The 18,434-nt window shown below is 50.8% G+C and overlaps 1 protein-coding gene across 2 annotated transcripts in view; it reads left to right on the top strand.

The window, feature by feature from the left end:
- Positions 1-1,928: 1,928 nt before the first annotated feature.
- The window catches only part of glrbb (glycine receptor, beta b), a 232,678-nt gene continuing 216,172 nt past the window's right edge, over positions 1,929-18,434 (top strand). Inside the window, exons 1-2 of one of the 2 annotated variants that reach the window (XM_072495794.1) lie at positions 1,929-2,561; positions 3,294-3,447. In XM_072495794.1, coding sequence (XP_072351895.1) covers positions 3,326-3,447 — 122 coding nt within the window. In that variant the 5' untranslated portion in view covers positions 1,929-2,561; positions 3,294-3,325. Of the gene's footprint in view, positions 2,562-2,861; positions 2,883-3,293; positions 3,448-18,434 lie in introns of those variants that run through there. The other variant, XM_072495795.1, reaches the window with a different exon arrangement.

Below are 18,434 nucleotides of genomic sequence, written 5' to 3'. Positions count from 1 at the left end.
ATCAGCAGGTGCCTCCAAGCATGGACTTGGTGCGATCTGCATCCAAAATGGCAAAGCAGTACCGTTCGCAACAAAGGTTTTCATTGACACCGAGGCACGTTATACCCAAATCGAGAAGGAGCTCCTTGCCATCGTCTTCACTTGTCAGAAATTTCATAACTTCAGATATTGTTATCATGTAAGTGTTGAAACTGCTCATCAGCCATTTATAACTATTCTTAAATAACCTGCTGACTGATATTTGGTTTGTGTTCCAGCAGGAATACTCAGCTCCAGATCTCATTACGGCCTTGGTTCAGATGTGAAGAAAAGAGCTGAATTCAAGAGAAGAGATGAGAGTGACATCAATGGTAGCAGCTGACTGTGTGTGGCATCAAGGAGCCCCAGCAAATTGAAATCAACGGTAATCAGGAGGAATACTCTCTACTGGCTGGAGTCATACCTGGAATAAAGGAGGATGATTGTGATTGTTGGAGGAAACCCATGCCAGCTTTAGGACATCACTGCAGGAGTTCCTCAGGGTACTGTCCTAGGCTGAACCATCTTCAGCTGCTTCATCAACGACCTTCCTTCTATCATAAGGACATAAATGGGAGGTGTTCAATGATGGTTGCACATTATATAATTCCATATGCAGCTCTTTAGGTAACAAAACAGTCAAGCCCACACGCAGCAAAACTTGGCCAACATTCAGGTTTAGGCTGTTGAGTGCCAAGAAACATATGAGGTACATGAATACCAGACAATGATCATCTCCAACAAGAGAGAACCTAGCCATGTGTCCTTGATGTACAGCAGCATTATCATCTCTGAATCCCTCACCATTACCATCCTAGGGGGTCACCATTCACCAGAAACAATACTAGCTATACAAATACCATGGCAGGTCAGAGCTTGGGAATTGTGAAATGAGTAACCCACATCCTGAGCTTTTCCATCACTGACAAAATCAGGAGTATGATCGAATAATCTCCACTTGCCTGGATGTGTGCAGCTTATAACACTCAAGAAATTTTACACAATCCAGGACAAAACAACCCATTTCTGAACAACCTCTCCACCTTAAAAATTCATTCCCTTCACATTTGGCAAATGGCAAAAGTGTGTACCACCTACAAGATGCACAGCAGTAACTTGCCATGATATCTTCAACAGCACCTTCCAAATGCACAATCTCTACCACCCAGAAGAACAAGGGCGGCAGGTGCCTGATTTTCAATTTTATCACCGTTCTTCCATTGTCACAATCATGGTTCTCCCTATCTAACAGCACTGTGGAAACACCATCCGCAGATGGACTGCAGGGGTTCAAGAAGGCAGTTCTCCACCACCTTTTTAAGGGCTATTAGACATGGACACGAAATCTGGCGTAGCAAGCGATGCCGATAATCCATTAATGAAAAGGAAATGTGGCATTGCCTGAACAGATGAGACAGAGATGCAGAAACCGAGAGAATGGAATTGAGTCTTTACCGAAACTTGGCATGAGGAATTGAAGTCAAGATACCTGTGGAAGAAAGTGTTTTTTATAGTGGGCATGAATCAACAGCCAGTGTCCAGAAATAGGGACAGAGAAGTTGAGGAAGGGAAGAATTGGAGCTGTAGAAATTGAGGGCAAGGGAAGAATGGAAATGGGAAGTGAAGTGAATGACTTTTTCCCCCAGTTGGGCTACAACTGGAAATGGCATTGATGCAGACCTCAATATCCAGAAACACGAGGTGATGTGTGAGGCCTGAGTAAGACAGGACCAAAGAACATCCAATTTCACCTTCCATATATCTTGCCAAAAAAGAAGTGATGGAAACAAAATGTTATGGGGAGCAATGTTGATACTTTACCTCAAAGATAAGGCCCCGGGTCACGAGACCTTCTGTCTGGCAGTCATGCAGGGTGCAACAAGAGTTCAATGATAGTAGTGCCAGAAGCTTGGAACAGCTCATTTTGTGTGACACTGCTGCAAGCACTCCTGAGAAGCACAGCCCTCTGTTCAAGAGACTATTTACCCGAAAGCAGTGTTTTAATGTAGTCATGCCAGCTTCGCTTTAGAATTGGTGTAAGGGGACAGAGTAATGGTGAGGGAAAGGACCCAAGGAAGGGTAATGCCGGAAGAACATCAAACAGCACTGCTGTTCACCATTTGACTACGCTACTTTGCAAAACCCCTTGGGTTCAGGGCAAAGGGATGACCCGATCGAGGATCCGGACTGCAAAATGAACAGCAGCGTTGCCCGTTTTCCCCTGATGTGTTGGGACGACTGCGCATGTAGCAGGTGCACACACATTGCTCCTCCATCTTGAGAAACAGTATCATCCACACACACAACACACAAAATAATACCAGCCGGCGTGTCAATGGTGCGGCGGATTGAAGGTGCAGTGGCAGGATTGAGGTCAGGGCAAGTGAAGGTTGCATGCAGCTCGCCCCGCTTTACCAGAGCGGTCCAAAGTCGAGCGCTCAGTCGCTGATGGATAAGAAGCACAAGGCACATTCCGGGGGCTCTTCAGATTTCGGCTTTTTTTTGTGAGGGGGGAGAAAAAAAGAATTGCACCAACGTTCACGGTGAGTATAGGAACAGTCAGATTGTTTATATATATATCCCCCCCCCCCCCAGATGTGCCTGCGACTGATGTGAGAGGAGCTGCTGTGTGTGTGTTCAAGGCGCCATCGCCCTCAGTATTTGTTGCTTCATGTTGTGCTGGTCCCGATGCCCACAGCCTCCAGGCTCCGGCCGGCTGCAGCTTCATGTTCTGAGGGGAGGGAGTGGGGGGGGTTATTGTTTACAAGAGCGGCTGGAATTTGTGGAAGGATGCAGCCCGCCTCCGCCGCAGTTACGACTGTAAAGCGCTTCCCCGTCGACCTGCAATGTCATGTTATTCATGTGTAATGTGCTCCGTAAACCATAAATTAAACACATCAGACGTCGCGTATTTATCTTGCTTTTAAAACCTTTGAATTTTGGAAGAGAAATGTTTTCCTGGGGAGCAAAAAAAAAAGACACGGCAGGTTCACGGTATCGGTGATGGTTCAACCGGGACATTTTTCTTTTTTAAAATAATGAATGCGGTTGAAGATTTCCTGTCCAGTCGTGGTTTACGTGTGGCAACTCTTTAACATTGCTGCTCCCGAGCTTATGGACCGCCGTGTTGGCCCACCGATCTTGCGCACACGCTCTGACGTGGACCCATGCACACATGTTACATCTGTCTAGTCTTTCCCGGTGTTGTCATTCGCAAAATGGAGCTCCTGAAAATGATGAACATTGACTGACATTTTCTTCCCCCCTTGCTGCAGATTAGGACTGTTCCAGACCAATCCGTTCAGGAATGGAGCTGATCAAGAAAACCCTCCTCTTCGTTATCTTCTGCATTTGGATTGAACTCGGCTTGTCCAGCAAGAAGTCTTCAAAGAAAGGGAAGGCAAAGAAGAAGCAGCATCTGTGTCCATCGTAGGTTGTCTTTTCTTTTTCCTCTCTGGTGTCAAAACGAGTCTAGGTGCTTCCCAAGTAATGATGGCCAGTGGTTTCAGGTATTCCCCTCCACAATATCGCACAGCTTTACCACATGATGCAGGAAGAGGACCACACAGTGGCGCAGTGGGTAGCAATTCATTTTTTTCAATTCGGGGACAATTTAGCATGGCCAATCCACCTACCCCGCACTTCCTTTGGGTTGTGGGGATGAAACCCACGCAGACACGGGGAGAATGTGCAAACTCCACACAGACAGCGACCCAGAGCCGGGATCGAACCTAGGACTTCGGCGCCGTGAGGCAGCTGTGATAACCACTGCGCCACCGTGCTGCCTGGATGGTGACCATTTTAAGGGGCGTCTGTCTTCACTCAGAAATATTCAAAAACATCTTTTTCTGCCCCGTTGTCATTTTCCATCATGAAGTCTTGGGTAAATGTTGCCAGGGTAATTTTAAGTCACTTGTGTCCTTGATTACAAACAGGCGAGAAGGTTTCCTGGGTTATCATCAGCCCGTTGTCTCTTTAAAAAGTGGTACAAATGTGGTTGAATGAAAAGCCCCACAATTATGTGAAATTTCACAGTATTCATAGAACATAGAACATAGAACAATACAGCGCAGTACAGGCCCTTCGGCCCACGATGTTGCACCGAAACAAAAGCCATCTAACCTACACTATATCATTATCACCCATATGTTTATCCAATAAACTTTTAAATGCCCTCAATGTTGGCGAGTTCACTACTGTAGCAGGTAGGGCATTCCACGGCCTCACTACTCTTTGTGTAAAGAACCTACCTCTGACCTCTGTCCTATATCTATTACCCCTCAGTTTAAAGTTATGTCCCCTCGTGCCAGCCATTTCCATCCGCGGGAGAAGGCTCTCACTGTCCCCCCTATCCAACCCCCTAATCATTTTGTATTCCTTCAGGAACTTCCAGGAGGGAGATAACTGGATAAAAATAGATGTAAGTAGCCTGAGGTTGCTGTGGAATTTTTACACGTAGTTCTTGTCGATCAAATTCTACATGGCAGTGGTGCTTGGAGCAAAGGACTGACACCTGAAAATGATTGTGCAACTTGTTCACCAGTTGGAGACAGAAGTTGCAAGCTTCTAACAGTTGTTTGCGATGTCAGAAACCAGTTGGTGCAAATGCTGGAAAAATTCAAGAGGCCATGTTGCAGTTTCCAACCACCTCAGGGCCCTGTGCATCACTTCCTCACAAGTGTACCTTAACACTGAGGCCAATGGTGTAAATTCTTCGCCAAATGTAGCAGCAGCATATCAACTTTGAACTCTTAAGTGAGGGCTTCAGGAGACTATGGGCCAGAATTCTCTGGTTGTTGGGATTCACTTTACCCGCTGGCCTCCTGCCAGCGGATTTTGCGGCACGTGGGGTGGTTTCAAAGAGACATCCCATTGACAAGTGGCGGGAGGATATAATCCCGTCGCCAGCGAATGCCATGCGGCCGAGAAACAAGAGGTTGGGGCATCGGAGAATTCCGCCCATATTTTCCACCCATTTCAGCCATGAGAATCTTCTGTGGCATGGTGAATATAGCTTTGGAGGATAGCTTGTTCCACAGATATAGAACTGCCAAAGATGTGCAGGTTACGTAGATTGACCATGCTAAATTACCCTAGAGTGTCCAAAGATGTGCAGGTTATGGTGGGAGAGTGGGCCTAGGTGGGGTACTTCTTCGGAGGGTTGGTGCAGATTTGATGGGCCGAATACCCTCCCACTGCACTATTGGGGTTCTATGAAATGTTTCCATCCTGCCCAGTCTGCCTTCCACAATGACAACTATAACAAACAACACAATTTGCTGCAGTTCCGCCAATTAAACAATCTCATACCAGTAGGAACCATAACTTGGACTCCAACTTGAATATTTCAATTAAAGGATGCAATCGGGTAGGTTTTTACAAATTTTCACTTCAGATACATTGTGCATGCGCACATTAGAAGATAATACACAATGCTCTTTTATCTGTGCATAAAAATCCTTTGGTCTCTACTAATCTCAGTCTCTAAAATCCTGATGCGCATTTCAGGCAGAAAGTTCAACATGGGACGATAAATTCATTTAAGCTAACCCAGTAAATCATTAGACAGAGCTACAGTTATCTTCTGTTTTTGTCACATCAGCAACTGTTCCTTTGGTAAGTTTAATTGATGAAATTAGAAATCTGGGGGATCGGTCATTAGATTCTTTCCATTAGTCAAGTATATGCCTAACATGTATATTTTGTGATCTACTACCATGCAGTCTCTGTACACTTTGAATATGTGCCCATGCTGGTGTTTTCCTGCAGTAATATTACTACTGTCAGTGCTTCTGACTGTGGACCTTCAGTTATTTAAATGCAATGTTAGAAAGATTAATCATATTTCACTGACAATGAAGTATTCTGGCGAGAAATGTCTTACAGTGAAGTTATGGATGATTGCATGACTGCTAATGAGTACCAAATAGGATATTTGATGGTCTCAGGATATCCCAAAAAGCTTCACAGTCAATGAAATAGTCTTGAAGTTTAATTGCTGTTGGCTTGTAGGAAATGTGGAAGCCAATTCGCAGATAGTAAATTCTGTCAAACAGCAATGTATTAAGGATGACATTGTGTGGTTTAATGATGTTGGTTGAGGGATGAAAAAATAAAGTTGCCATAGTCCCAGATGACCATAGGTTGCTTTCCACTTTGAGGGGGAGAGCTGACTGGTGGTGATTTAACCTGAAGACCACCACACCTCAGGCGAGGGGCAAGGTTGAGAGTAACCTCAGCCGCTTCGGGAATTGAACCTGCGATATTGGCCTTGTTCTGCATCACAAACCAGCTGCCCAGCAACTGAGCTAAACCGGGATGAATTTTAGGCAGGTAACTACCGAGAAATCCTGCGCTTTCCTTTGAAGTAGTGTCATAGGATCTTTTATGTCCATCTGTGAAGCAGACCTTAAAAATAGCAGCTAAAACAGATTCTGCCTCAGAACCAGACTGAAATATTAACTCTCAATGTGTTGCACAAGTCTGGAGAGTGGGGCCAGAACCCAGAGCACCAGCAATTTAGAGACTGTCTGTTGGCATGTGTTTTAATGACCCGCCTTTGCAGTTCTCTACTGAAGTTACTAATGGTGGCGAGATTTGAACAAGAATCCACAATCACATCAGTACTGGTTTGAAAGTATACTGTTACCCTTTTACGCTGGCGCAATTAGGATTTGCCCCCCAGCTGCAGCAGAGAGCAAACACTGAGGACAAGTCTAGAGATGCAGTTGTCGCAAACCACATAATTGGAAGAAGGCATGCCTCTTGAGGTTCAGCACCGTCTCTGTGTTCTGGTAGGTGCAATATCTACAAGAGTTTACAAGTGTTGACATGTTTTCAAATGTCTACAAGTGCTTTTAACTGCCTTTAAGTGCTTCCAGGTGTTGTCATGTGCTTCCAGGTATTTTCCTGTGCTTCCAGGTGTTTACAGGTGTTTTCAAGTATTTACTGCTCTTTTAAGCATTTAAAGTTTTTTTAATGTTTACAGATGTTTATAAGGGTTCCTTCATTCAACTTTTAATTCCAGCCCCCATTATCCCTTCCTGCCATCACCCCAGCTCTGCTCACTATCCCCCCATCCCCAGCACAGGTCAACTCCCTCCCCATCCCTGACTCTTCCCCTCACTTCAGCGCTCTCTCTCTCTCTCTCTCTTCCCCCCCCCCCCCCCCCCCCCCCCTGCCTGAAAGCTCCTTACCTCTCTCTTCCCCATCTCCAGCTCTGCTCAATGTCCTTCATTACCCCCCGCCCCCTCCCCAAGAACTGCCCAGCACTCATTCCCTTAATGCCCCCCTCTTGGCTCTGCCAAACCCCCTCTTCTCTGCACCCTTGATTTGTCAGTCCTTTCAATGTCAGAGAAGAGCAGAGGGAGGAGTTATACAGAGCTGGGGTGGCAGAGGTTGTGGAAGGAGGGGCAGTGAGCTGCGCCAGAGGTGTTTGCAGAGTGGGGGCGCAGTGAGTGGAAGTGATGTCAGTATGGCGAGCAGAGCTTGCCGTGCTATGGGTGGAGGTGTGGGGTGCTGTGGGGTCTGGGGGCGTAGAAGGGCAGCACCGTAGCACAGTGGGTAGCACTGTTGCTTCACAGCTCCAGGGTCCCGGGTTCGATTCCTGGCTTGGGTCACTATCTGTGCGGAGTCTGCAAGTTCTCCTTGTGTCTGCATGGGTTTCCTCCGGTTGCTCCAGTTTCCTCCCATAAGTCCCGAAAGACATGCTGATAGGTAATTTGGACATTCTAAATTCTCCCTCTGTGTACCCGAACAGGTGCTGGATTGTGGCGACTAGGGGCTTTTCACAGTACCGTCATTGCTGGTGTTAATGTAAGCCTACTTGTGACAATAAAGATTATTATTATAAAGAAGTGGAGCAGGCCTGGAGATGAGGAAGGTGGGCGGGTAGAACACTGGGTGCCAAAGGGGATGGCACTGAGTGGAGCCTGGGCTTTTGGGAATGTGAAAGTGCTAGGACTGTGTTCTTGGACTAGGCTTTGCACCTGTTAGGAGCAGACCTAAATGATTCAGTGTAAATAACTGGCTAAGTACTGGGCAGTCAGGTGAAGTTTACATGGTGATAGGTCCCAGCAGGAGCATCAATGTGGGCTCCATCGAGCCATTTCTGTTGAACCGCAAGTTCTGAGTTGCTTCCGAGTAATTGTGGTGCTTTTGCGGCCTTGAACTTTGCAAACGATTCAGCATTCACTGCTGCTGGGGCCGCAAGATCTGGGCCATTCTTCCCCTGATATTCTTCCATTATTGACCCTGTGCCAAGCATAGAAACAGTGAAAACTTAGGAAGTGGTGCAAATTGAATTTAGTGCAGAAAATTGTCAGGTGATTTTTTTTTTGTGAGTACAAAAGCAGATAAGTTATTCTGAATTTTTATAAAGCCCCAGTCAGGCTACTAAAAGAGTATTTCCTCCAGTGTCTTTGAAAGCGTACAGAGGAGAATTACCAGAGTGCTTCCAGAGGTGGGGGATTTCAGCTACAATGTTAGGCTGGGGAAGCTAGGGTTGTTCTGCTTGACATAAAGACTGAGAGCAGATTTGGTAGAGGTGTGCAAAATAATGAAAATGTAGACCAGGAAAGTCTGTCCCCATTGGCTGATTGTGCAAGGACTCGGGGACACAGATTTAAGGTTTTGGACGAGAGATTCAGACAGGATGTGAGGAAGAACCTTCTTACGCAGCGAGTGGTAATGTCCTGGAACACACTGCCCATGAGCGTGGTGAAAGCAATGATGGCAAATGATTTCAAAAGAAAATTTGGTGGTCGCTTGAGAGAAATAAACTTGCAGGGCAAAAGCAACAGAGAAGGAGAATGGGACTGATTGGTCTGCTCTACTGGAAGCCAGCATGAACCTGATGGGGCAAACAACCTACTTTAGTGCTGTAAATGACTCCATGTCCCTTTGCTTTGCTTGCAAATATAGTAACAATAGATAAAAAACAGGGAGCATTACTCCAAAAGATCTTTGTGCTGCTTTGCCTGACATTTGGGTTATTATGTGTCCAGCTGTTTATAGTTGTTGCAAGATGGAAGAATTCCTTTTAAGATTTGTATGCATGACAACGATAATATTCTGCACATCAAAATGATGTTCCACTGTGCCCAACTTGAAGCTGCATACATTGAACTTTGTACCTGTTGTAAAATAGATCCCAGTCCAGAAGGTAAAGGGTGAAGCAAGACACAAATCCTTCTCTTGGCAGTTGGTTTATTTACAGAATGCAGCATTATATGTATAATCAGCCTCCTAACTGCCAACATCCAGTGCCCCAGAAGTCCTTCTTGTACTCTTTTGAGTACAACAGTGAAATGGACTAATTAACTAATGAACCGACCCTTACTGAGGAGAGATGAGGCACTCCAGCCACTGCGGTATCACCAGTTGCGGAAGGCCTCAAGCAAAGTGGTGGACATGAAGTGCTCCCTTTCCACGGACAGCCCGGCGTGGACATAATCACAGAAGAGGCAGTCAGGATGGACAACTTGGTCAAGCACCCATTGCTTCCACAGAACTCCAACAATGCAGAAGGAGGCCGTTCGGCCTATTAATTTGCACTGACCCTCAAAAACAGCAGCCTACCTGTGTCCACCTACCCATCCTATCCCCAGAGTCCTGTAATCCCACCACCTCCTCGCCCTATCCCTGTAGTCCTGTAACCTCACCCACCTGCACCTCTTTGGACTGTAGGAGAAAACCGGAGCACCCGGAGGAAACCCACACAGACACGGGAAGAATGTGTAAACTCCACACAGACAGTCACCCAAAGTGGAAATTGAATCGGGGTCCCAGTGCTGTGATCATAGATTTTACAGTGCAGAAGGAGGCCATTCAACCCATCGAGTCTGCACCAGCCCTTGGATAGCCCACACCTCCACCCCTATCCCCATAACCCAGTAACCCCACCTCATCTTTTTGGACACTAAGGGCAATTTTTATCATGGCCAATCCACCTAACCTGCACCTCTTTGTACTGTGGGAGGAAACCGGAGCACCCAGAGGAAACCCACGCACACACGGGAAGAACGTGCAGACTCCGGACAGGCAGTGACCCAAGTCGGGAATCGAACCTGGGAGCCTGGGGCTGTGATGCAGCAGTGCTAACCACTGTGCCACCTTGCTTTGACCTGTTAATAGCCACCTTGGCCAGGCCCAGGCGCAGCCCCATGAGCAGTCCCTCCAGACAGACACAGTGGGCTGAATGGTCTCTTTCTGTGCCATAATTTTTCTTGGTTCTATTTTTAAAAATGTATCAAATAAATTTCAAGTAATATCATCACAGTCTGGCGACGAGGATACCATTTTGGATTCTCTTGCCAAACTAATTTGTTGGAGAAATTTCCAGCAAACCAGTCGAGGAATTGGAATTTTCTTTTGCTGAGAAATACGTTTTAAATCCAGTCTCGGTGAAAAGGCTGTTTCTACACATGGGTAGACTGCCCCTTGAAGATGGCTGCATGAATCAATATTATTGGGTGAACTGGGAGAGCACAGCTGTAACTGGGAGTCTTTTGGGTCATATGCAGAGCTATTCAAGAGTGTTTTTCACTGTTGATAGTGTCCTCGATGTTCCTGATACTCCAGCTGTTAATCAAGCAGTCAGGAAAAGGGCGCTAAAACCTGATTGAAGCAGGCCAGGAGTGTATGAAAAGGTCAAGAATTAGCTTGGAACTAACGGTTTGGAAGCAGGAATCTGGGCCGGGATTCCCCGACCCGGCGCCGGGTCGGACAATCCCAGGAGGAGTCACGAATCCCGCCCCGCCGCCGGCTGCCCTATTCTCCGGCGCCGTTTCGGGGGACGGCGGGATTCCCGCCACGCCGGTCGGGGTATTGCCCGGGGGCCGGCGCGGAGAAGGGAACCCCGCGCATGCGTGGAAATACGCCGGCCGGTCCGCGCATGCGCGATATCATGCTGGCCATTCCACGCATGCGCGACCTCGCGGCGCCAACCACTCCGGTGTCATCCTAGCCCCCAAAATGTTGGAGAATTCCTCACTTTCGGGGGCTGTTGACGCCGAAGTGGTTGGAGCCGGTTTTCCCGCTGGCGTGGGGACATAGCCCAATTTTCGGAGAATCCCGCCCTTGTTCAGTGATGGAGATTTTAGGCATGATTTACCCAAAAAATTTCTGTGTTCGGTTTCGAGCGCAAATTGGGGTGTTTCTGGGCGGCTGTAGCACTTTGCAGTTTTTGTTTGGCCTCGGGGAGTATTTCTCCGCCGGGGCCACACCAGGAGGGATTTCCTGCTGACGAGGAAAGGCTCCTCGCAGATTGGGTGCCATTTTGGCTGGTATTATGGGCCAGGGTTTAGAGCACACCAAAGTATATCGTGGAGTTCACTTGACCCACAACTTTGAATAGATTTTGGTTATGGGGAGCACAGGGGCCCACTTTACAGGTGTGATGCAACAGAGATCTAAAAGTGTTTTTAAACAAAGACAATGTTTATTCTATGAATCCAGTCAACATTTTATAAACACGCAATAAACATCTTATCAACTACCAACACTGATAATCCCCAAGATACAATACTCTACAGATAACCCTTAGTAACTTTCCAAACAACACCCATAAGTCAAAAAACCCTTTTAACAAAGACAATAGGTTTGCATCCCTTACAGAAACAGGTATTACTTTGAAATCATCAAGTGATCTGGAGACATTCTTTAGAGAGAGAGAGAGAGAGAGAGACAGCTTCTTGTTTGAATGCAGCTCTCCAACTGAAAACAAAATTAAGACGCATTGCAGCTGCCAGCTCAAAAATGCAAGTAAAAGCAGAGACAGAGCTCAGCTCCTCCTATACAATGACACTGGCAACCCCAATCTTTCCATCCCACTTTCAGGACCCCCCCCTCCACTCCTCCCCATCCTCCCAACCTAGGGGAGGCCCTTGGGAACCCCCTTCTATCTGGTAAGACCCCTCCGGGCTCAAGCTCTGGCATTGCCAGCCTCGCACCCTGGCAGTATTTAAACGAGCTGCACAGCCCAGTGAGTGTTCAATCTGGATCGCGCCAACTCATTCCTGCTTCCAAACCCATAGTTTCGAGCATCGCAAATCTCACGAGTGGTCTCTCGCGAGATTCAATGGCCTTGTCCCGATACAACGTCGGGTGCGACGAGGCCGCGGAATCGCACCCGTTATTATGGTTTTGAAAATAATCTGTCCTCCCAATGTAATTTTGGAGATTTCCGAGAGAGTGCATTCCGGGACAGATTTATGGGTGGTTTAAAAAGTGAATGTACTCACATTAAGTCGCTGGCATTGCCTCTGTTAACTTTTGAAATAGCTTGCCAAAGACCATTGTGCATGGACATGGTGGAATGTAACTCAAGAGACAGCAAAGAACAACTGCCATTTATTTGTGCTGGAATAAATAAGCTGCAACAGAATCATCAAAAAGCACTCATGACAGCAGTTAGTGGTAGCAGAGGTACTAATAAGCGGTCATCGGCTCCTTCGGCCAAAGTTAGGCACAGAATTGTCCATTTCCGAAGACAGTACTATAGCTGCAGAAGAAGGGTCATCTTGCCAAGGTGTCAGAAGAATATAAATGGATAAACTGCTGGCTGGAGGAAACAGCAGTTGTTGCATACAGGTATTGAATAGCAACAGGTCGTTGTGGGGTAGGTTGTGATCCATAAGATCTGAGGCACAAGAATGCTCAATTGAAATTTGCAGGGCATTGGAGTCCAAGTAGCATTAGATAGAGCTGTGGTGGACACCGAGATTGACAGGTCAACATAGGTCTGATGCTGTGAGGCAGCAATGCTAACCACTGTGCCACCATGACACCTTGATGAGTTACATAGAACATACAGTGCTGAAGGAGCCCATTCGGCCCATCGAGTCTGCAACGACCCACTCAAGCCCTCACTTCCACCCTATCCCAGTAACCCCATCTAACCTTTTTTGGACACGAAGGACAACTTAGCATGGCTAAACTGCACGTCTTTGGACTGTGGGAGGAAACCAGAGCACTTGGAGGAAACCCACGCAGACATGGGGAGAACGTGCAGACTCCGCACAGACAGTGACCCATCAGGGAATCGAACCTGGGACCCTGGCGCTGTGAAGCCCCAGTGCTAATCACTTGCACTACCGTGCTGCAATGCAACTTGTAGATGGTCCACACTGATAAGGATCATTGGGAGAAATAGGGCAATTAAAAGAGAGAATGGTAGTGACAGAAGTGAGGTATTGGTCTGGAAAGGATGCAGTTGGGAACCAGACAGTCTTGGCACCGCAGGTCAGAAGGAAAAAACAGTAAAACGGCAAATTAAGCATACCGGCCTGAAGTTTTCTTCTGGGAGAAGAGCACTCTTAATAATCCCACCTCTGCATTCAGGTAAGTTATTTTTGGGGTGCCTGGGGCAGTGCCAGTGTGCCAAGGGGCCGAGGAGGGGTCATGGCCATGAAAGAGGGGGGGTGGGAAATGGGGGAGAGCATGAAGGGGACCCAGAGAGGTTTGCGGGGTCCTGAAAGCTGGAACCTCGGTGACCCCGTGGCGGGGTATCGCTCACTTGGGGGTCGGGTCAACCTCGTGCCTGCTTGGTGTCATGGGAGGGGGGTGCTGACCTTGACATTTAGAGACGGGGGGGTGGGGGTTGGGTTGGCGGGCAGAAATTGTCCCTCCACGATCAAGAGTTTGGGGTCTTTTCCATGTCTGCGGCGGTTGTGATGTCAATGGGGTGGGTGGGCCTTCAATTTAACTTTGAGATTGGGGTGCTGTTTAAAAAAGGTCTTACCAGTTTGTGTCTATGCGTCCCCAGTCCAGACAAAATTTAAAATCTGGGAGATTTCAGTGACAATCTCCCCAAGCTCCAAAAAAGTGACGAAGGGCCGGATTGGGCTGGATTCTCCGAAAATGGGGCTAAGTGTTGATGCCGTCGTGAAAACCGTGGAGTTTCACGATGGCGTCACCGGGCCCCCAGGTGGAGCAGTTCAACGACCCACAAGGTGTTGGATCGGGCGTAACGTGAAGTGCCCGAGGGGGCGGCCGCCGATTCACCGGGTCTGTCATTGATGTGGCGCCATGGTTGCTCATAAACAGTGCCGAAAGAGGCTGCACGACCTCCTCAGGGCAGCCAGGGTGAGTACCCAGCACTGTGTCCCTGGCACCAACCACCCTACCCCCCCCCCCACACACACACATGTGACCGCCCACCCACACACACGTGACCGCCAGACCCACCCACACACACACGTGACCGCCAGCCCCCCCCACCCCCACATACACACGTGACCCCCCCCCCCGCCCCAAGGAGAAATCTGCGCATAACCGCCGGGAGCGGGAGAAGACTGGAGGAGGACCACCAGAACTGCGTCCCCTCACTGTGCCCGAGCGGAGGGCACTGGACATTGTTGGCGGACTGGAGGAGCGGGAGGTCGCCGATGCGGGGGTTGGAGGCGCGCCACCAAGTGAGAACCCCCTGCCTGTATGCGACCCCTCACAACACATGTGTGCCCACTCCCACCACCCCCACCCCCCTCACCCCATCCCGTCACCACCGCACGCCTCACTCCCGTCCGTCTGTCTAACCATACATGCCGTCTTGTGTCTTGTAGGACCAGCCGGCGATGGTCCCGGCCCTCTGGTGCCCCCAGCCAGTGCCAGGGCCGGTGCCCCCAGGGACCAAAGCACCGACGTGGTGGGCAGCCGTAACAACAGCCCTCTGCCCGAGAAGAACTAGGACCACAACTCGGGACAGAAACATAGGGGACAGAAACACAGGGGACGGACACACAACACACCACGACACAGGGGACCAAGACACAGAGGACAGACACGCAGCACAACATGATACAGGAGACTCCGGACTTCAGGTCCGATGATGACAAAGACTTTCCATCACTGCTGTCTCCTACACCCTCCACCATGTCAGAGACTATCACCTCCGTTGGGCTCTTTACTGGGGAGGCTTCTGCGACACTCACTGGTGCGCACCACAAAGCCGCTCCGGTACAGCAGGTGGAGGTAGGAGCAGCTGAGGGGCCGGACGGCCGGAGGGCAGCCCGGCCCCAGCTGCCGCCCAGACGGGCGCCGGGTTCCTGGAATATCCACTCCCACCCCTCGTTCAGGTGCAGTCAGAGACCCAGGGATCAGAGAAGGGGATGACGGCGGCTTCCAGCACCTGCAGAGGCAGGTGGAGGAGTCCAACCAGGAGCACGGAATGGTGCTGGTCATGCGTGCCACCCAGGCCGAAGCCGCACGGCACGTGCCTGTGGTGGAGGCAATGGGGGCGACGTTGTCGGACATGGGTCAGGTTATGCAAGGACTGGGGCTATCTGTGCAGGCGTGGGCCATGGCCTAGGGCAGGGCTGCCACCTCACAGGTAGCCATGTGCCAGAGCCAGCTGCAGATTGCAGCGGCGCTCCTCAGTGTGGCCCAGTCTCAGCAGACCATGGCTGAGAGCATCGGCCCCATTGCCCAGGTGCTGGCCGGCGTCGCACAGACCCAGACAGGGATGGCCCATTCCCTCTGCTCCATGGCCGCTAACGTTCAGATCCTGGTCTATACCAAAGCGGGCATCCAGGACTGGCAGCGCCAGGTGTTGGGGTGACCTCGGGATTTGGCTCCGCTCGCATCCCCATCCCATGGAGAAGCCCGGGGGCGATCGGGCACCCTGAGGGGGGAGGAGGTGCTCGGGCCCCTGGGGTGACTCCTGCAGGGGGGGTTCCGGAGCAGCGCCGCACCTCGGTCGGACCCCCCCCCCAACCCCCCTCGTCTCTGGTGGGCAGCAGGCAGAACAGGGCAGCACCACGCCACCTGGGACGCCCGAGCAGCGGCCTGGCCCCCATCGGAAATGTGTGCCAACAGGGACCCTAGTCGCAGGGCAGGGGTCAGCAGTCCACCTCCATTCCTGCTGTACCGTCTGGGGAACCACAAAGGCATAGTGGTAGGGCCCGTGAGGCCAGAAAGTTAGACACCAGTTAAGTGACACCAGTATAGGGGCTAGGGAACACAAATATTTATTCACATTAAACACCTGGTAAAACTGTTAGAACCTGCCTCAGTGCTCTGTCCGATGGGTATGAGGGATGGACTGGTCTGGGCTGGCCAAAGGTGTTGGGGGGTGGGAATGGTCTGACGTTGTGGGTGCCCAGGTTCCCACTCCGACCGTCTCCACCATCGTCACCCAGAGAATCGATGGGTCCGTGTGATGGAATGGCCAGTTCGCATGCAGGGATCACCCTCCGAGGGCCAGAGTCAGATTTTGCCAGACGATGTGGAGCACCAGGGTCACTAATGACCCACTGTTACTGTCAACCCAGGGCTCGCAACTTGTAGTGCGGCAGGTATATATCACGAAGGGGTTGCAGGCAGGGGGAGGTTGTGGGGGTGGGATGCGGTTTCCGTGCCTCTGGCATGTCCCCTCCCTCCAACCCCGCCTAGTCGGTGAACCTAGAGGTGATCAGATCGTCCCGTGCACGTTGGCCCTGGCGCGCACGTCGTGCGGCCTCCTGTGCCTGCCTGAACCCGATGTCCTACCCAGCCTCCCTCCTCTGCATCCTCTGCGGATGAGGCGTGGTGTTCCATGTCCTCCTCCAGCACATTGCCCCTCTGCTGCGCGATGCTGTGGAGGACACAACAGACCACCACGATGCGGGCGATTCTCTCAGTGTCACACTGGAGAGCGCCTCCAGATTGGTCCAGGCACCTGAACTGCATCTTCAGGAGGCTGAAGCACCACTCAATCACGCTCCTGGTTGCATGGACGTTGTTGGATCAGGTCTTTGCATCGGTCTGTGGCCTCTGGATAGATGTCATCAGCCATGAGCGCAGTAGATACCCCCTGTCACCCAGGAGCCAACCTCCCAGTCTCAAACAGGTCAGGAATCGTCTAATGTGCCAGGATGAAGGCGCGGGTATTGGGCACAGAGGTGAATGATGCATATCAGCTGTGCGTTCACCAACCCCTTTCAGTTGCTGTAGAGCGGGCTGTCATCTGCAGGTGCTCATAGGGAGACATAGCCTGGGGCATCCTGTCGATGGTGGCGAACCCCACTGCACGCGCATCCTTGTGGGCCCGGTCAACACTGAAATAGATGTATTGATCCGCCTGGGCATACCCGGCCTCCGTGGTGGCATGGATGCACCTGTGCACCAAGGTCTGAGGTCTTGGGCACGACAGCATTCGGTGCCTGGAAGGACCCCGTGGCCGTAAAGGTTCAGGGTAACTGTCACCTCGACGGTCATTGGGAGGGTGTCCTCGCCCATATCTCTGCGGTGCCAGGAGTGTCACCTGGCAGATATATTTCACTATCTCTCTGCTCAGCAGGAGTCTTCGACGGCATGCCCAGTTCAGCAGATCCTCAAATAACAGGCGGTGCCGGTACATGCGAGGCCTCATGCGGTGCCTCCTTGACACCTCCTCCTCATCCTGTTGGACCACTGTCTCTCCATCCTGGGTGGCTGCCGTCTGTCCCTCTGCAGTATGCTCCGCTGTTGCACGTTTTGCTGCTGCAGATTCCTCCTCCTCGAGCAGTGCCCGCTCGTACAGCTGCAGGGCATCCCTCAGGGCAGTGGCGACTAGCAGGAAGGCCACCATTGCTGTTTGAATCCCAATATCCATTGTCTGCAGGGGTGAAAGGCCGACATGTTAGCATGCCCGTGTCCAACCAGGTCCAACAGGCTACATGGCGGCCCCAGATGGCACTGTGGGCTCTGCCCCCGCATGTACCCCATTGGTGGCCGGCACCATGGGGGCCTCTGGTCCTGGTGCCTGTCCCTGATGCCACGGGTACCATAGGCTGGCACTGCCCTTGTCAGTGATATGCTCAGCGGCCCCCGCCTCTTGCCCCCGTGGGAGCTACTGTGGGTGTTGCCCTGCCTGGCCCGCGGGGTGGTGGAGTGGGGGCAGCCATATGGCTGGTGTCACTCTGCAGAACCAGTGGCCAAGGTGGGTGGTCAGTGGGTGCGCAGCTAGATGGCGGTCGGTGCCTGGGCACCGCCCCAGTCCGGTAGGGGTCATCCCAACCACTGGGCTTGTTTCCACCCCCCTCCAACCTCCATGCCCACGGCCCTGGCAGGGGCCCCCCCCACCCCAGTCAGCTCACCTATGTCTGGCCCGGCAGCCCACAGTTACTTCTCCCTGTATCCTACCACCTCGCTCTCTCTCCCTCATCAGCCACGACTCGGTTTCACGATGTTTAAAAGCACAAGTGAACTATGCCGCCAGGAACTCAGCCCTTTGGAGGCGGAGAATCCTGGAGGCCCCGGAGAATACCAAGTGGGGCGCACTAATGATATGCAACGGTGTTTACCGTACGTGCGTTCCAGTACGAATTTGACATCGCTGTCAAGGTGACCGAGAATTGCGATTTGGCGTGGAACCTATTCTCCGCCCAATCGCATTTCCTGATTTCGGCATCAGCCAAAGAATCCCCGTTTACGCCGGAATTGGGGGAGGTGCGTTTTTT

The sequence above is a fragment of the Scyliorhinus torazame genome, chromosome 3 (genome assembly GCF_047496885.1).
Source record: "Scyliorhinus torazame isolate Kashiwa2021f chromosome 3, sScyTor2.1, whole genome shotgun sequence".
NCBI classification, from domain to species: Eukaryota; Metazoa; Chordata; class Chondrichthyes; order Carcharhiniformes; family Scyliorhinidae; genus Scyliorhinus; species Scyliorhinus torazame.
The sequence above is the reverse complement of the archived record's forward strand: the minus strand, read 5'-3'. Positions and strand labels throughout refer to the sequence as shown.